This window comes from Cydia fagiglandana, chromosome 13 (genome assembly GCF_963556715.1).
Source record: "Cydia fagiglandana chromosome 13, ilCydFagi1.1, whole genome shotgun sequence".
Lineage (NCBI taxonomy): Eukaryota > Metazoa > Arthropoda > Insecta > Lepidoptera > Tortricidae > Cydia > Cydia fagiglandana.
Window position 1 is genome coordinate 13,140,613 of NC_085944.1, and position 20,643 is coordinate 13,161,255.

At 36.9% G+C, this 20,643-nt stretch overlaps 1 protein-coding gene across 1 annotated transcript in view; it reads left to right on the plus strand.

Annotated features, from left to right (window-relative positions):
• The first annotated feature begins 293 nt into the window (after positions 1-293).
• The window catches only part of LOC134670306 (putative inorganic phosphate cotransporter), a 40,720-nt gene continuing 20,370 nt past the window's right edge, over positions 294-20,643 (plus strand). The window contains exon 1 of the mRNA XM_063528056.1: positions 294-628. Coding sequence (XP_063384126.1) covers positions 589-628 — 40 coding nt within the window. The 5' untranslated portion in view covers positions 294-588. The remainder of the gene's footprint in view (positions 629-20,643) is intronic.

Here is a 20,643-nt window from a genome sequence, read left to right on the forward strand (position 1 = left end):
TCATGTCACTATATGTTTTATTGACTTGTGAAAGAGCCATTGAGTTGAGGCCTACAGAGTACATTTCAATTTTGAATTTTATATATTAAACGGCCGAGGATAAGCTACATAACACAAATAAAAGAAAAGGTAGCTGTAATGTCGTATAAGGAAATCAAGGAGGCGGCCCTGGATAGAGTCAAATGGAGAGCTACACCGACAAGAGTCTAACTCTTAAATTTACGACGATTTATAAACGCTGATGCGGTGTCTGTTAAAACACTCTGTGTGTCCGGTAAAACCGTGCAGATTCGCCTGTCCCGCGCATATCAGCCGGCGCTCACAACTCGTTCACTATATAAAAACAGTTTCAATAGTAACCAGCGCAAACGCAAGCTTCCTGCTCACCCGGCAATGCCTTGAGCGAATGCAAAACCGAACCGACCGCGATGCAGTGCAGTTAATGAATTTAAATCGATGAATATTGTTTTAGAAAAAATAAATCGAAATAAGAAAATTGTGATTCCAATTCCAGTTTGAATTTTCAAATTGTATGAATTGGAAATATTTTTAGAAATTTGTTGAGTGCTTGTGTTTTGGTTTTTCAAAATGGTGGCAGTATCGGAACAGGATCGGGCGCCAAAACCAGGTGAGGGTGAAAAATTAAGCAATAATTATTAATTAGTTATTATTATGAACTGTTATATAATTATGTATATGCCATTGCCAGTATGTTATTTATTCGTAAATACACAATTTATGATTTGCATGAATTTCACCTAAATACAAAAATAAATAAACAGACTTCAAACAACTAAAAATAACGGATAAAAAATTACCATCGCGAATTAAAAAAAAAATCTAAATAACAGTTATTAACTCATGTGAAAGTGTTCGAGCTAATATAAAATTTGTTGAGGTTTTTATAAGTTTTTTTTACACCGTAGATTTCATTGTAACTAATTGACAAATTTAGTAGCAACTTCTTTCAACAAAGTGTCAAAATAAGTTATGTCAAAATTGAGATATGGAACGTCAATATTTGTATCGATACAGACTGGTACTTCTATGTCACTTCTTACTCTTCTTAGATTTTTTTTTGGATTTTTTAACGTAAGTAAGGATTAGATAAGATAAGACATAATATTATTTTGCTCCCGCTTCTTGTACCGGTGTTCGTATTACCCCATCTCACATACTTACCATATCTTTATAAACGTCCCTCACTACACTCTAAGCATAATATGTATAGATATAGATTTGATCTAATCTGATAATATTTTCTTTGGCATTCGCCAATATGGCACTCCTATACATTGTTACTGTCTAGTCGGTGCAAATTCAGCGCAAAAATATTCTCTCTAAATAAATTCGTCTGTTGTATGTGATTCTACTGACCGTATACTATGGACAGTTTGTCAACACCTAAGGGCAAATTCACAAAATCATTGCTGCACAGTAGGCGGACTAGTTTAACTCTGACCTCTAAAGTGCATAGTTGTTGTGCATAGTGAAAGAGTCCGTAGGTCACTTTCGTCTACCATTTTATGACAGCTCCGAGGCCTGATAATGTGTATAAATGTGGTCCATTTGGTCCTATACTCTGTGACAAATATATTAAAATAATACTGATTTAGTATACACTAGTATTCACGGTAACGTATTGAATTGAAAATTAATGAAAATTTGTTGTTTTTTTTTCTGTCGAGATCAACACGTGTAAATATTCATTAAGCCCATTCTTATGTAACAAATACCTTGTGCCACTGCGTAATGTGATACCTAATATATAATCCAAGTACATTTATGTTGATTTATGTTCGGTTTTGTGTATTTTGGGTTGGTTTATCTTTCTCACTCTCACTCTTGCAGTAATTATATACTTGATATAGCAGTGACAGATGTTAGGTAAACAATAGAAGCGCGCTAATACTACCTCTGTACTTAACTAATAATTACAAATAATAAGCCCCGCATGTCATCGGTCAGTTTTCCCTCTACAAGAGCGACATTTCATAACAACCATTTAATCAGTCCGTATTGGTATACCTTTTGAAACAGCTGACCAAACAATCGAGCGGCAGGGTAATAAAACTAATAAAACTCGTAAGGCCGAGATTATGTCGCCCGATTAGATACGATATCCAAATCGGTGGCAGATTTACTGGGCCGACGTCACTCGCTGTCATTGTTCGTGACAGTTCTGATATACTTTACATAAACACTCTGATCTGATTATGGGTAGGGGCCGTTGCAAAAAGTTCTATCAATTGTTAGTGTACACGGTGGTACGAAAAATACCACCAACAAACCAAACCAATATTTTGGATGTCAAATAGCTTATAGTGCGACATAAAATAGTAGAAATTTAAAAAAATGGAACTAAAAAAATTCCAGACTAAATTGTTGCCATGTTTGTTGTTGTTGTAGGAAGTGGCGCCCTTAATAATTTTCTACAATTTCTTGTCGGACTATAGGTAACTAGATACTGGATAACTGCAAATTTAATGTAAATTGAGAGCTTAATTTTTAGTATGAGTAAAGAACTCATCCTAAAAATTAAGCTACAACACGATTTTACAACAGAGCGAAACACAGTTACCCACCTTTAAAAATAAAGAAGCTCTATACCTAATTTTTTTTTTAATTGTGCTAATCCCAACTGCTAAAATGCTAAATACAATATGATCTCCAATTATTTTATACCTAAACCAAGTGACATGACTTTTAATATAAAATAAATGAAATGATATGGCTTGAGAGTGGCTAAAATATCCCACGATTAATCCCTAGTTTAATGTCTTCTACGATCTCTGTTACTTTGATTATAGAATTCAACGAAAATTTTATTGAGAGACTGTGCGTCAAAAAAAAGAACAATGGTTGTAAATCAAGGAAATTATGCGCCTATCCTTGGTAAGAATCACAATGTTAGAGGAAAATTGCCCTAAGTAATTACATTGTGGTCTATGGTTTACTTAAGCAATGATTAGGTTTAGAATTTTACCTGTTAATAAAATCCCCTTTAGTGGTCATACAGCCTTGATGTATATCAATTGACATAATTATCACAATAGTTCTCATAGATTTTAGTTTTTTTAATTATGTTTTTAGTTCTCATAGATATTATTGTCTACTGAGGTGAGTACCATATACATATAATAAATCCTTATAATAAATCCTGATTTATGTACAGTCGCCATCCGATATATCGGAGCGGCCAAGGTGTTCACAATATCTGAACACGCACTCTAACGCCTAGACAATAGAGGCGTGTTCAGATATTTGTGAGCACCTTGGCCTCTCCGATATATTTGATGGCGACTGTATAAGGGAGTGCCCGAGGCTCCCGACTGCCCAATGGTACCCTACTTTCCCTGTAATCAAAGATAAAACTGATCTTTTCTATGCTACTGAAATGGGTAACAACTAACAAGAGAGTTAGACCAAGAGAGTTTTGGAACAATTTTGATAACACACGCAGTGTAAGTGTTATTTTAAACGTCAAACTTCTATGAAATTATGACTTATACATGACATTTGCATTGCGTGCTATCTCTAACACAATATTTAGGTAAGTAATAAGATTTCATGTAAATGTAAACCACTAACATACTTAACAGGAAAATCTAATGAAACTACATAATGATCTGACGATTATGTTTAGAAAACAAGAAACACTTTTTAAACACGGACGGCGCAAATTGTAGAGGAGAAAATTGGGAATAATGCTTTTAATCTAGTAATGCCTTATTTGAGCGCTATTTGAATTTGCACCAGTTCCGAGATATTTCTCGTGAGCCGTATAAGGGCCCACAGATTACCAGTTTGCCGGACGATATCAGCCTGCCAGTTGTTCGGAGCTGTCAAATTTTGCGTTTAACTGACAGGTCGATATCGTCTGGCAGACTGGTAATCAGTAGGCCCATGGTGGGCCCCTTTAGTACTGCAAGCACCAGCTTGACACTGACATATTCGCTAGTGTGTGCGTAACTTACTTTCTATGCATGTCGCTCGTATTAGCATATTAGTGCTAAGGCAGTCGTGGGTCGTGGTATGGCTATAGGTGAATGAAAAATAAGACTGAGTAAGTAATTAAGTATGACACTTGCTGACTGACGAGGTATTTCTAAGACGTCAATATGACAATAAAATTACAATAAAAACCACAATGATGTGTCAATGTATTTAGCATTTCAGCTTTCAATACACGTAATACCCCATATACAATACGCACAAGTGCCTCTACAATCGAGTACCTATGTAAACATTACTTTTAGGCAAAGATATAAATGTAACTCCGTATAAGATGAACAAAGTCTAAGGAAAAAACGTGCCTCGGAAATCAAGATATTCTGAAGAGGAAGTTATTCTGGAATAGATGGCGCCACTCCTTTGGCCTATGCTCGGGTAGATGGCGTTGTCCGTTTGATTTTTAATAATTTTAACTCATATCAGTGAAAGAACATGGGTCAGTCATAAAATTATGGCGTTCTAAAAAAATGCAAATATTCATTTTGATATTTTTAATAAATTTTCATTTTAAGTTTTAATACTGTGTCGATAGATGGCAGTAAATTTACTGTGGCTGTAAAATTTACACAATCTCTGGTCTAGGTATAGGTACTTGATCTGTACTCATACCAAGGTTGATCCATGCGATGACAAGAGTACGCGATACGGTAGATTAAACGTACTTACCTATTGAATTGTTGAAGTGTACTATAGGGATATATAGTTAAATAGGTTAACATGTAAACTCTACCTATATATATGTACAGCGACTATGTGAACTGCGAGTACGTGATGTGTGCAATAAAGTGTATTGTATTGTATTGTACAGATACAATCATGTAGTGTAGGATCATTGTGGCTACCATCACTTTGGCACTGACATATAAACGCTATCGAGAATGTAAGGTACTTTCTATGCATCTCGCTCGTACTCGCATATTAGTGCAAGCGAGATGAATAGAAATACGTTGGTCAGTTCTGACACTGTCAGTGACTCATAGTATGGGTACTTAATGTGCGTTTGTATGCATTTGACGACCGGTCTGGCCTAGTGGGTAGTGAAGTGACCCTGCCTATGAAGCCGATGGCCCGGGTTCGAATCCTGGTAAGGGCATTTTTGTGATGAACGCAGATATTTCTTCCTGAGTCATGGGTGTTTTCTATGTATATACGTATGTATTTATCTGTATACGTATGCACCTATGTATATCGTCGCCTAGTACTCTTAGTACAAACTTAATTGCTTTGTTTGATGGGGCTAGGTCGATCTGTGTATGTGTATATAGTCGTACCGTACCGTACGATTTTAAAATGCCGGAATCCACTTCAGAGATTACCTGCTCATGAATGGTATTGTTATCTTTTGTTAAACCCACAGACAAAACATCCTCCAGATTTTTAGCATAGTCGCGTTACCCCCTCGGCCACGCATACGGTAATTTTACTCCATGTTCGAGTCGAAAGTGTCTTTGTGTGATGTCCGTGTCTTTGAACGGACCAATCACGGCACGGGCCTTCGCTCACCTCGTCCCGCGCACCCCCGCATTTTTGGCATCATTGGTTGCTTGAAATAATTGCTCTAAACTCGGTCTAAAGGATTCCTAGTCTATGGTTAAACCAAACTCTTATTTTGACACAATATGCTAATCACTTGAAAAAAACAAAGTTGACCGTATATATTATGTATTACAAATAACTACGCGTAAAACTTTACAAGAATAGGTATCGAAGGCAAAATCGCAACACAAAAAACTAGTTCAGCCGTCATAAAAAACCGGGCAAGTGCGAGTCGGACTCGCGCACGAAGGGTTCCGTACTATAAAGCAAAAAAAAAAAAAAACGGAAAAAAATGCAAAAAGAAAACTGTCACCCATCCAAGTACTGACCACGCCCGACGTTGCTTAACTTTGGTCAAAAATCACGTTTGCTGTATGGGAGCCCCACTTAAATCTTTATTTTATTCTGTTTTTAGTATTTGTTGTTATAGCGGCAACAGAGATACATCGTCTGTGAAAATTTCAACTGTCTAGCTATCACGGTTCGTGAGATACAGCCTGGTGACAGACAGACGGACGGACGGACAGACGGACAGACAGACGGACGGACGGACAGCGAAGTCTTAGTAATAGGGTCCCGTTTTACCCTTTGGGTACGGAACCCTAAAAATAGTGATACGAGTTAGTAATTTTAGTCAATATCGTAAGTCGACACATTCAAGGCGATTTTAGCTTACCAGCAACAAAAAGCACTACATATGCTTTTAGATATAATTACTTTACATCTCTGACCCATTTGAGATTCAGAAAAAAATAATTAGAACGTAGAAAAGTGAGTGGGATCAAGATTGTTTAGCTCAAATATCAAGTACGCTTTAAGCAAAACAGGTGTTAATAGTGTAATCAATTAATGATGATTCGGATTGTTCTACTTAAATCACTTAACATGTGTTTTAAGTGCCTATTGTATATTTAATTAATTAAGTACTGCGAAATGGAGTACCGAGACAAAACATTCTGGTTTAACGATGCTTTTGGATCCAAATATTATGTACCTACTCGTAATTGTGATTTATCTGTAATAAATAATATCAAGGGGGAGGCCTATGTTCAGCAGTGGACGTCTTATGGCTGAGATGATGAAATAATAATAACAAATACTTTTATTACTTTATTACATAATAATCATGTGAACAATTAATCATATTTATATCTCTTACTGTTGACAAATTAAACCACTTAACGAACATCGTATTTAATATTTGGGGGCGTATAAACTTACCTATTTAATATTTTTGGAATTTTTAGTTTTGTATATAAACTCTTTATTGTACAAAACACAAATTTATGGCACAGGATAGGCAGTACAAAGGCGAACTTATCCCTTTAAGGGATTTTTCCAGTTAACCTTTGTTTTGTTATTGGGTAATGTTTTTTCGGTGCCAGATTAAATTTATTTCATGTCCGCTATATGTACGGAATTATAGCATGTAAACATTTAACGATTACAGCCTGTATTATCTGTATTAGGTTTGTCCTTTTTCCATCAAAGCCCATACAAAGGCATTCTTCACTTTTTCACAGGTGCGTCCCATCGCATTGTCCGACATCAAGGTTACGTATTGTTAATCACGACTCGTTCTTTTTTCTGTGCATCGACAATTACGTGCATTTTCAACGTTTTTCCTATCGGATAAGTAGCGATAGCGATCTGAAATATGTACAGATGTAGTACATAATTGTTTTTCACCATATTTTTCGAAAACGTTGTATTGTATTTGTCATGCTGCTTCAGTCAACTTCAGTAATTGTTGTACTGAGACTGACTAAAATATCAAGACACGTTCGTACGTTTCGATTAATAAAACATTAAGTTTAGATTTTACGGCCCTGTTAATTAATAACATAATAGGCATTTATATTTATAGGGCCGTGAATTCCAAGGAGATACAAATAACATAAATATTATTAACCGAAGCGTGAAAATACATTAAACAAAAATATTCTATTCTATACATTTCTGTTATGCTCTGAAACGTGAAAATGCCTACCTGAAGCTATTATTTATATTTAATTCCCCAGAAAGATTCATTCTCACTATTACTCTGCAAACTTAAACACTTATATTTATTGAAATTTATTGTATCAGAGTTTTCAACTAATTTTCTTATTCGACTTGAATAGCTTCATTGAATAAGTAATAAATTAATGGTAATGATTAAATATATTTATTTGTGCGCTTTCAAGAAACAAATTTGAAGTACCTATAATGTTTTATGGATGACTTACGCTAGACCGGGCCGAGGCCGGGCCGGAGCTTTCGGCGCTTCGTTTTCTATGGAAAACGTCACGTGATCACCGATCAGCCGTCATAGAAAATGACATGTCGGACGCCTCGGTCCGGGCCCGGCCCAGTCTAGCGTCATCCTTTATTTAAATTCTTACGACAAAAATTTTTGCTTTGAAATTCTCTTAATAAAATTATGTAGGTATGTACGGTGTGCTCTGACCTAGATTCTATCGTTTTCCTCAAATAGGCAGGCATCTAGAATCCGTAAACATTGAAGCATTCGTTTGCTATCAATGAGAATACGTACCTAAAAGCAAACATTATTAATTTCACATATTTCACTGAAACCGCTTTCCCGCAACGTACCTATCTGAATTCGATTTTCGAGTAATTGGTATCTCAAGCACACACTCGGTGGTACAATCAAGGTTCGGTCGATGGATTTTGGTGTGAAGCCCTAAAGACTATCAAAGGGGTCAAGTCGATCTTCAATATTGAATCCTAAGGGCCTTCAAACTGACAGTTTAGTTAACAAAGGACGTCAATTGCTTTGCCTATTCGCTGGGATTTGTATAGGAGGAGGTTACAAATTAATAAGTTTGTGTGTGATTTGGGTATAGTTTGGCTTGTATCCCTTTTTTTCTTGGGTAAAATTTCCTAACATTGTCGCGGCGTAGAGATAGAATGGTCAGTTAAATATTTCTACGTCTTAGAGGAAGTCACGGGTAGAGATTAGTGAAAGGTTATACACGGTGGCTAAAAAATGACTGTATTCCCGTTACTAGGGAGGTTTTGGGATTATAGTGAGCAACTTTTAATATGGGCCCAACCTCCAAATCGCGAAAAATTTTTTTACCCTCGCATAGAAAATGGACCAGCCGAAATTTATGAAACAGCCAAATTCTTTTTTCGCGATTTTGGACTTGGTCCCATAGTAAAAGTTGCTCAGTAAAGTCCCAAAACCTCCCTGGCAATGGAAAAGCAATTATTTATATTAGCCATTTTGTATAGCACAACACAACATAAAAAGGCAAGGTAATGTAATGGTAATTTCTTGATGAATTGAGTGATTTTAAACCATGCATTTGCCTCTAAATCTTGTCTTGTTTCTCATTTTCATTGACAGAACCACACACATAAAGTGGGTTAAAGTGTAACACTGCCTATTAATATTCATCAACATTTAGAATAATTAATGGTTCAGTCTAAAGCAAGTCATTACCTTAAAGGTAGCTCAAAGAAATGTGGTTCTTCGTAAACTGGTCGAGTTAATGCTAGCGAGAACGACCACTATATCTAGATCCTCATCAATCTGGCTCAGCGTTGACTCAGCAAATCCGTACCACTTTAAGTGTGACGTCAGCAAATTAGATATAAAACGATCAATCAGAGAATGTAATTCCCCTTTCTGTTAAGACGAAATACGCTCAAACTTTTAAGTATTTTAATCAATAGTATGGACTGTAAAGTTTAAAGCGCCTTATCTAAATATGTAAAATAAATAACGCAAGAAAACAATAAATAACAAAGCATGAATTGTAAGAAAGTATACAAATACAAATACAAATACAAATACAAATACAAATATTTATTGATAACACCAATGTTACATGTCAAAGGAATTAGGTATACATTGTATAACTATAACATAATTATGTTGTTACATAATTTAAATTAATCATTAATTATCAGAAAATAATCCAATGTCAATAGTAATTTATTACATAATTTATGTGCATGGTAACTCAAAAAAGTCTCCCACGCTGTACAAAGTTAAATCAAGCAGCCACTTGCGTAGCCTAGTTCTAAATGCTGCGGTGGAAGCTGCATCTCGGATATACTGAGGTAGCCTATTGTACACCGGCGGGCCCATTATGTAGACTGACCGTATCGACTTCGACAGCTTGTGATTCGGCGTTATGAGGCGGTAGTGGTACTTGTCTTTACGGAGAGGACGGCTAGCATTTCGACCTTGACGCTTAAATAAATGAATATTTAAGTGTGTGAATAATGCCACTTGGTATATGAGCTCGCCAGGCAGTGTTAGAATTCCTAGGTCCCTGAAAACGTTCCTCGTTATAGATCGATCAGTGTATGGTAGTAGCTAGGTATTGTAGGTACTATCACTTTCGTATGTACTGTAGAATTGCTGCTAAATATATGTTATGTACATAAATAATATAGTGTATAGGTAAACGGCAGTGATTCATCATAACGTGTTTCAATTGTACCCAGTCTACCCTTATTCAGACAAGCATGTTGGCGATGGATGTAAATTACTGAAAACAATTAACATTTTCATAAACTCATGTCATTTTTTTATGTATTACATATATCCTAAATATTTTCTGCTTAAATCATCTGTCAATATGTAAAATGCCTAATGATGAAATGTAATGATGAATGCCTCATATAAAAAAGACTTACCTACCTAAATTTTAGACTTAAGGCCTGTGCACATCGGCTGCGTGTGCGTTACGTGCACGTGCGCATGCGGCGTTGTAGTATACAGATCCTTATGAGAGACGGCACCGCTTGCGTGACGTGTGCGTGTGCGGCTCCAACATTTTAGCGCACGCACACGCGCACGTCACGCACACGTAAGCCGGTGTGGCTCGGCCGTTATTCGAAATGATAATGACGTAGGCAACGACCAATGCAATTGTCTTCGTCAGGAGAAATAATTTTCTGTACCAATGATAATAGTATTATCACATACAGATGATACATTTTTGTAAATCTATATTAACGGTGGAGGGCGTACCTATTGTTTTGTCTATTCCATCAAAGCCTTTTGTTCAAAAAGCAGTGAGGCTAAATAAAACATCGGATCGACTCTCGCATTTTTAGCACACATATTTTCGCCGCTCCTATTATCCTAAGCCAGTCAATCATAAAATCCGAAGCGTAAAACGAAGGAAAAAATTAAACTACAACGCGGTGCCATTTTCAGATTAGGCTTTGAGGATTACGCAATAACGGATTTTACGGTATACAGGATGTTAACTTAAAGAGTACTTATTGATTTTTTCCTATTAAAATTCACTTACTTATTTATTTTATACATTAGGTACTGTGACATAATGCAAATTTATGGGCTAAACCAAAATTATATGTTAACGCATTCACTACCAGCGTGGCCTAGGAACAAACTTGTATGACTGTGAACGCACATGTGCGTCGGGGGCAGTGAATGTGTTAAGCGGTTCAGACATCTGTCGCGTAAACGGAGGACGCTGGTTCGATTCCAGCCCCGGGCACTGGGGGCTTTGATATTTTTTCCTTTGTACATATATGACATTATTCCTTTTATAGTTTAAATAGTAGCGTCAAGTACTCAGAGTAGCTGAAATAGTAATACAAACACAATTTAAAGTATTCATATGAAAGTAATTCAATTTGTTGTTAGAATCTGCAATTAAATAAGTACATTAAAATGCTTAGGTACCTACCTAACTATTATTAGGACTTACTCTGTATGACGGTACCTTTTAATTTTAACTGAAAGCATGGTGGTGTGTCAGACTGGAGAATACTGTTACCCTGTGTGTACCTACTATATGTGACGTTCCACAGAAAAAGGTACCTTATGGCGGCCGGCGCTTACGTCGCATGGCACCGAAATAATATTGGAGCGGCGTTAATAATAGCGTAAGCGCCAATCGCCATAAGGTACCTTTACCCGTGGGACGTCACATATTTCTGTATATTTCTATAGCATGGGACTCATTGTGTTGAAAGTAATGATGTGTCACACTTCAGTTGACATGACATAGGATTTGCACAAAACATTTTATCTTCTTATACAAAACTTGAACAGGGTCGCGGGAAAGACGAATCAAACGTAACAAAGTTATGTATGTAGTTAGTTTGTATTAAGCATGGTATAATAATATACTCCGCCTGGTAGTCTCTTCCAGTCTTTTCGTGGTCACGTGACTGACACAAGCCTACGTCATCGTGCGACAGCGCTATATGATAATATGCGATAGTGCTATACATAGCGGCCATGTTATTGTGACGTAGGCTTGTGTCACTCTGGGAAGAGAAGACCATCATGTTTTATTAGACTGTGGTATTAAGTTATGAACGCCGCGCTCGTAATTGGCATACCTACTCAAATCGGTCACATGTGCCCGGCGCAGCAGCGTAAGAGTGACATTCCATTTCCAACTGCAGCTGCAATACTGTTCATATTACTATGGAAACGCGTCGCTGTCATTGTCAATTTCCATAGAAAATGAACAGTATTGCAGCTGCAGTTGGAAATGGAATGTCACTTTAAGGCTTAAGTAGTAGTGACAAGTGGCGGAAAAAATATCTGAACTATGATTTAGCTAAACTAGATCCACTACACTACCTGCCCGATTGGAACTTCAAGATACGTCAAATATTACGGCTAGATACGATATGGATTAGATATGCCAGTGTCAAAAGTGACATTTTTGTTTGAAGAATAGGGCCGTACAGGGCCTAACGGCTCGATTCGGGAAATGACTTAGAAGACTCATTAGATATAAAATAGTAAAGATATGTGACGTTCCACTGCCAAAAGGCACATTATGGCGGCTGGCGCCGCGATTCGGGAAATAATTAGAGATTCACTAAATATGAAATAGTGAAGATATGTGACGTTCCACGGGAAAAGGTACCTTATGGCGGCTGGCGCTTACGTCGCATAGCGCCGCAATAATATTGGAGCGGCGTTAATAATAGCGTAAGCGCCAACCGCCATAAGGTACCTTTACCCGTGGGACGTTACATATCTTTACTATTATCGTGTCTAATTAATCTCTAATTCATGACCCGAATCGCGCCGTAATACGCCGTAATCTCAGTGTAGAGCTTTATGTTTGACAAATAGGGACCTATCTCACAAGGCTCAAAGTCTCAAACGACTGATTTCTGTCGATCCGATCCTAATTAATCCTGTCGATCCGATCCTAATTAAATGGTTTTTGATGGTATAATTAATAACGAGTCACATTCGAAAAAACCGTAATAATGTGAATCCAAATTCTCACAATTCCGTGTTACGTTTTTTATAAATATAGCGTATCTAATAGCCGTAACGACAATGTTTTCAAACGTATAAAAACATTTCCGGCTGGGAAATGGACATCGTTGCGTGACCGATCGAGATGACACTCAACCGGACGCAAAGTCTAATAATAAAACATGGTCTTCTCTTCCCAGAGCGACACAAGCCTACGTCACAATAACATTGCCACTTTATATAGCGCTATTGCATATTATTTTATAGCGCTGTCGCATGATGACGTACGGCTCGATTCTGGAAATGAATTAGAGATTAACTAGATATGAAATAGTAAAGATATGTGACGTTCCACGGCAAAAGGTACCTTATGGCGGCTGGCGCTTACGTCGCATAGCGCCACAATAATAATGAAGCGACGTTAATAATAGCGTAAGCTCAAATCGCCATAAGGTACCTTTACCCATGGGACGTCACATATTTTTACTATATCGTATCTAGTTAATCTCTAATTCATTTCCCGAATCGCGCCGGTAGGCTTGTGTCAGTCACGTGGTCGGAAGAGAGTACCAGGCGGAGTATTATTATACCATGACCGGATGTGAGCCTTGAACTTGTACTTTATTCACTGATTTATCTCGGATCAATGCAGTTTCTAGTCTATTGCCTTTGTTTATATTTAGGTATTGGTCTATTAATAGTATGAAGAAATGACTGTCCCACGTAAACTAAAGGCTTTTGTTTTGGATAATAGACGATGATATAAAAAAAATCATATAGATAAAGATAACACATAGTGTAATACACAGAAAACATGTAGCTCAAGAATAAATATAATATATGTGATAAACATTACTTTAAATATTAAAACTGCCCTTACCCGAATTGGAACCTACAACCTCCAGCATTGTAGGCAGGGTCACAAAGTCTAATAATAAAATTTTGAAAAGATTTAATTTTTTTAATGAACAATATAATCCAGATTCCATTCTCAGTTTCCTGATTCGCCATGGATAAAATATTTTTTTTTTTTAATTTTTTTTTAATTTATTTATTCATAATACACTAAAATACATTGTACAAATAACATAAAAACTCGCCAAACTGTGAAGTTTGATGGGGAGATACGCTCTTTTTTATGCAAGTAACTTAACCTATTTGGGTCATACCCGTTTTATAGTATCTAGTACTTGAGACTCAAGTCATAAATAATAATAATAATGAAAAACGGGTTATATTATATGTACCAGAGTTAGCACATGCTTAGCAATTAGAACATTATATAATAGAACATTATACGAATCCGTTATTTAATTTAAAATGTATCCAATTATCCTTTTAACAATATAATTACACGTGTCAAACCAAATTAAATTCCATTCGATCTCATTCTACATGCCACGGCATCGTCACTCCGCGCGCTTCGTAATTAATTTAAATTGAATTGCGAATTTGGTCGAGCACTTGACCTTGTACTAAACTAGTTGCTTTCGAGCGCTTGACCGGGTACACTCGCATGGGATTGTTATGCACATGCTTAGCACTTCATGTAGGGTTTAAAAAATACTAATTTGATGATGATGATGATGCAGTATAGTGCAGAACAACAAACATGAGTTAGAGGAGTAACTAAAGTTGACCTCGACGCTAAACGCGACGAGTTCAAAACACGCCAGCCTGCCCCCATCAGTGGTGTAGCGAGGAGTGGGCGAAGTGGGCCTTTGCCCACTGCCTTGCGCCCCAAGGGGGGCCTCGCGCGAGACCCCTTCGGGCATAGTGAAAGAAAAGGGCCTCGCAGTTGCAACTTCGCTAGATTAGGTCACGCTACGCCACTTGCTCCCATACACTACCACTACGTGGCTGGTGTATTTAGATGGCCTCAATGTGCGCGAGGGTTAACCTCAAAGATCGGCTACGTAAGCCATCTTCGAACGCACGAGCGCCGAGCTAACTAGGAGTCGAAGTGGTCGCCATGGCCGAAATCGGCCGGAAGGATCATCATCATCGGGGTGTAAAATGTTATTAATATACGACATTTACTAGCTTCAGAAACTTGGTCTGCGCAAATCTCATCTCATTAATTTCCATTTTTGTGCTTTATACATAAAAGATTAAAACTTTCAAAAGATCGTAATCCCATCTCAAAGGTCGTAGGATGTAAAGATTTATGAATAAGGGGGTTAGTTAATCCACAACTTTTGATATTTTTGTATTGATGAATACCACTTAAACACACTAGAGCTTTCAAATTTACTTAGTAATTTTTGTGCTATCTATGCCTTATATTTAACAATAGGATAGCGTTAATGAGTATAACGATTAATTTGTAATCGTAACAATTCAAAACAATCACATAAACATTCAAAATACTATCTTTGCATTAGCTTTTTAGAAACACATAACTAAGTAGATAATATATCGCTATGATAAAAACATCTCTTTGTCACATATTTGTCTCATAAAAACCTTTATGAATACCATGACATACGTTAAAACTTAGACTATATAACTTTGCAATTAACAAAGAGCTTGTGTAAAAACTAATGAGCTCGCGCTTGCAAAAAGCACAAGCTCATTAGTTTTTATTATGACTTATGTACAGTAAAAAGTTCGCAAAGAGTTAAACAAATATTGTCTTCGGTTACCGCGATAGTTACTCGCGAAATAAAACTATTGAAACGGATTATATCACTTATATTGAATTCATACTACATCCCGGCGTTTCCCGTGGACCACGAACGCTGTAAAGGGTTCGAAACGTCGGGATATAGTATGAATTCAATATACGCGATATAATCCGTTTCAATAGTTTTATTTCATTAGTGAAACAAATAGTCTAACCGACTGTACTAGAGAAGGTCAGTGACATTGATTGCTTATTAATTCGAAAATAAGGAATAGAGAGGTCCGCATTTCGTTTCTGCAAGGTCGCAAGTTGAAATCCATGCGGAACTTATAAGAGAGATCCAAAGAGCGGACCCTGTGGTATTTCAATATCTGGATGCATGTGGAAGAGGCATCCCGGCCGCAATATAAGACGTCACAGAGTTGGAACGGACAGAGTTACATATCCCAATAAACGTCCATTTGTGATACACGGGATACACTACCTGATGAAAGCAAGCTACGGTGATATTAGGAATTTGACTGATAAATGTGTCGTTTAACTTCAAACTCCGGTAAATCCCTACCTCTCAGCAAATATCTATCGTATTACCTTTTCTTAATACCAAAATGACATAATCTGACAGATGGATTTGCCCGATATTAATGTTAATCGATTCAAATTTGCGAGACGAAATAGAAAGAATTTGAGTCGTTTGCGAGAATGTATTTTTAATGCTATTGCCTCGAAATCACATAATAAATATAAATGAAAGTTACTTTAATTTTATTATTTTTTTTAAGATGTAAAATTCCGATGTATGGAAATACTTTAAATAAACTTTTCTTTTAAAACATGTTATAAATGTGTAATAGTTTTTAACTAATTAAAGGATGACTCGCGCTAGACCGGGCCGTGCCCTGGCCGAGCCGACCGACATGCCATTTTCTATGATGGCTCATCGGTGCTCACGTGGTGTTTTCTGTAGAAAACGAAGCCGGAAGCTCCGGCCCGGCCCCGGCCGGATGTAGCGTGAGTCATCCTTAATCCTGAGTACAAAGAACTTATTTTGCTAAACTTACTAGGTGTTCTGTTAGTTCACATATCTGTGACGGATGATGCTGTTTGACGCATCAGGCGGTCAAACTCGCAATAAACTGAAGGCCTACCGCAAGCCACGATCGACGTGTTGCCTCTCTGTTGCACTTGTAAATTCGTACATAAATGTGACAGGGAGGCAATACGTCGAACATGGCTTACAGTAAGTAGGTGGTTCACTTTTTCTTAGCATTATGACATTTATTTCAGTTTATAAGTTGCGTTACAAAGATAACACCACTTTATTTGAAGTCACGTGACGTCATAGAGGTGTTATCCTAGGCGTGTTTGGAATTTACGTTTCTATCTTGAAAAGCTCAGGAAAACTGGTGATGTTATTTTATAATTCCTTGGAAAATTACCTATTGGGAAAAGTTTGAGTGGTTCAGAAGCAAATCATTATAATCCTTTAGATAAAATAGGGTAGCTCGTGTCTGATATCTTAAGTGCTGGGATTTCAATATCAAAGATATAATATCAATGTGTAACGTTGTCCTGTCAATGTGTTCGAGCATTTTGAAGAAGGCATTAGTTTTATTATTAGGGTTTCATGTCCAAAGGATGGTAAACCCTCTTACTACCCTTCTGTCTGTCAGTCACAGAACTGTATCTCAAAAATTGTAATAAATAAACAACTGGAATTTATAACAAATAATAAAAATATACCTAAGAATAAAATTATATTAACTATGGGGTGTTTCCATACATGAAATATCATTATATTCTTTGTACGTAAAAAAATACAATTTCTACGTAATCATTGAAAAAACTATGTACTTAACATGTGCACAAAATTGTATATAATTTTACGAAGTAAGATGAGCTTAGTTTAAGGATGACTCACGCTAGACCGGGCCGGGCCCGGGCCAAAGCTTCCGGAGCTTCGTTTTCTATGGAAAGCACCACGTGATCACCGATCAGCCGTCATAGAAAATGGCATGTCGGACGCCCCGGCCCGGTCCCGGCCCAATCTTGCGTGAGTTATCCTTAAAGGATAAAATTATGAAATGGTAATAGAAATGAATTAATTTTACCTCCCTCCCCACAAGTGACGGTACTTGACCCGAAAAAAAAGATCCTATTACAAAAATCATTTTATCTAATCTATATTTGCATTTCAAATCTCGTCCTACATAATGTCAATGACTTACTCTCAGTCTCTCACACTTATCAGATTTAAGTAATGGCGCAAAATTGATCTTTAAGTCATTGACCGTTAAGTAAGAAATTCCATGATTTACTTATCAAGTAGGAGGTATTGAAACCTGGTTACTGACAAGTGCCTTGTATCGACGATCAATACTTTATGTATTTTGATAAATTATATCTGTTGAAGTATTCTGTTTATTCAATGTCGGGGGCCGTACTTGTGATATTTATATAACAGCTAGTACTTTTTGTACCATTTGGAGTTGAAACTCTAGGTCCATGGGGTCCCAGCGTGCATAAGTTGTTCGCAGAAATTGCGAAGCGTCTGGTTGACGTAACTGGTGACAGAAGAGCTGGCGGCTACCTCGCACAACGTATCAGTATTGCGATACAGCGGGGAAATGCCGCCAGCATCCTTGGTACAATGCCTCAGGAGCCTATTTTAGATTTATGCTAGTTATTAATTTCGTTTAGTAGTACCACTGTATATATATTGTCATTGAACTTTACTTATCTAATGCCATATTTTTCAAATAAAAATGCCGTTGTAAGATGAAAAACAGCTAGTAATAAGCATATTTAAGTCGTAAGTATTGTATAAGTAGTAAGCAGATATGTTTGTGTTAAGGATCACTTTAGAAAGCCCCGGGCCCGGGCCGAGGCATCCGACACTTCGTTTTTTATGAAAAGCATCACGTGATCACCTGTCATAGATAATGAAGCGTCGGTTGCTCCGGCCTGGACCCGGGTCGGTATAGCGTGAGTCATTCGTTATGAAGGTACATCGAAGAAAACACCGAAAGAGGCGACACAAAATAATTATGTAGATAGAATAGAATTTGTGTGTAGCGAACCTTTTATAAGAATACGAGGAATTGAGACATTACGATAAGGATATCAAAGCTGTACGGATATGGTCGTTCTTGTCTACGTGACAGCGTGATAAAACAGTGTCCGTCACTTTCTATTCCGCAGTGTTAAAAAGTGACAGTTATATCCATAATACGCCGGCTGAAGACGATAGTGGGTCAGCGTATTTTTTGTTATAATGATATGGACGCTCATTAACGAGGCTGTGTATAAAATACGAAATACGAGTAGCACAAAGAGCAATGCAGCGCACCATGCTCAGAAATAAACTGCATGTCCGAGTGAGGAATGTAGAGATCCGACGCCGCGCCAAGGTGCAAGACGTGGGTGACGTCATCACCAAACTTAAATGGAGTTGGGCGGGACATGTTGCTAGGCCGAGTGATGGCAGGTATACTAAAATGTTGACGGACTGAAGGCTAAAAAATGATGATGATGATATAATATGTATATGAAGATAAAATTATGTTTGCTGGAGTACGAAAAACATGAATGCCACTCCACATAAGTAGTTATTCGTGATTCGAGCCACGGGTGATTTAAATCATCAACTGCCGTAATCGAACTTCAAGATATTTATAAGAGACGACACGTACTAGATCCATTCTAGATACGTTATAGTTTAGATATCAACTAGTTCTCTTTTGCAGCGCAATTCGGGCAACCAATGTCACTTTTACGTTAGATAGCGTAAGATATCTATTAGATGTGAATTGGATCTCTAAATCATATCCTGTGGAAATCGTTCAAGAGTATCTCCAGAATCGCGCAAATGTCAAATTTGACAGGTTAGATCTTAAACATATCGTTATCGTATCTTGGTGATGTCTATAAGATGTCTAATAGATATCTATTTCATAATCCGAATCGGGCCCCAAATATGCATGAATTTGGCTTGAATGAATATTAAAATAATTCTTAACCGTAGCGCAATTTTTTTCAGATAGTGTCACTCAAACCTACATAAGTTATGAGTTCTTCATAAAAAATACTTTACTCGTAGACTTTTATCGTAAGCACCTTTCATACCTACATAATATTAAATATGCGTCACAACGTGAGCTGTTATTAGTTTTTGTACCTATCATATTTATGTCAAGCGAAAATAACTACATATTTGCATTATATAGGCACTAACACCTAGCAAATGGGTATGATATTGCAAATACATTATTTGCCTGTCTAACAAACGACTACGCAATTATTCTTTATATTTACAACTACACTTAAATTATAAACTGAAATAAATATCATATACTTACTAAGAAAAAGTGCCCTAGTCCTCCAGTGCCCAGGCTGGAATCGAACCAATGTCCTCTGCTATCGCGGCAGGTCCCTGTGCCATTCGACCACCGGGCCCCAGCGGCATAGGTCGAAATTTTCCAAGTATATGCACTTTTTACTGAAAGCTTATGGCGCCCTTTTTCTTAGTACGTAAATGTCATTTATTTCAGTATATAATTTAAATATTAGTGTTTCTACTTGATAAAAACAAATTAAAATATTTTCTGAAAATAATTTAATTTGTTGTAATAGTAGGCATAAGTTCTTCAGCAAACATAATAATATGTATTTGTAATAAAATAGGGCGAATATAATTAAAAATAATGTAAAAAGTCTTTAAAGGTGCAAAAAATACAAAATGTTCCAAAGTGTTAACTTTGTAAGATCTAAGGTTAATATACGTAAAGTATTGATGATAAGATTGTGGCCTACATTATCCTGAATGAAGCGAAGGATTCTCTAATATAATCCAGACCAGAGCATAGCGAGGGATTTTACAATAGAATCCTGAGCATATTGAGGGATTCAAGTGTTAACGCCCAAGGAGGAAATGATTTAATGTGACACACACACAATGCTTTTCACATCACCTATGAGGAAACATTTTTCGTGTTCGCGTTTTGTATTCTTCATTTCCTGAGCTTACCGTGGGACAGTCAATTTGTATAAAAAAAATCTATTTATTTATTATTATTTATATTTATAAAGACTCACTTCCCGGTTTCCAATGTAGCTGAAATTTTTCATACACCTGTCGTCGGGTCATACAATGCAATATTATTGTACCCTCGGTTCCCTAACATAAGTATCCACTTTTCCATACAATTAGTATGGCAACTTGGGTAGACACAGTTGGGGCACC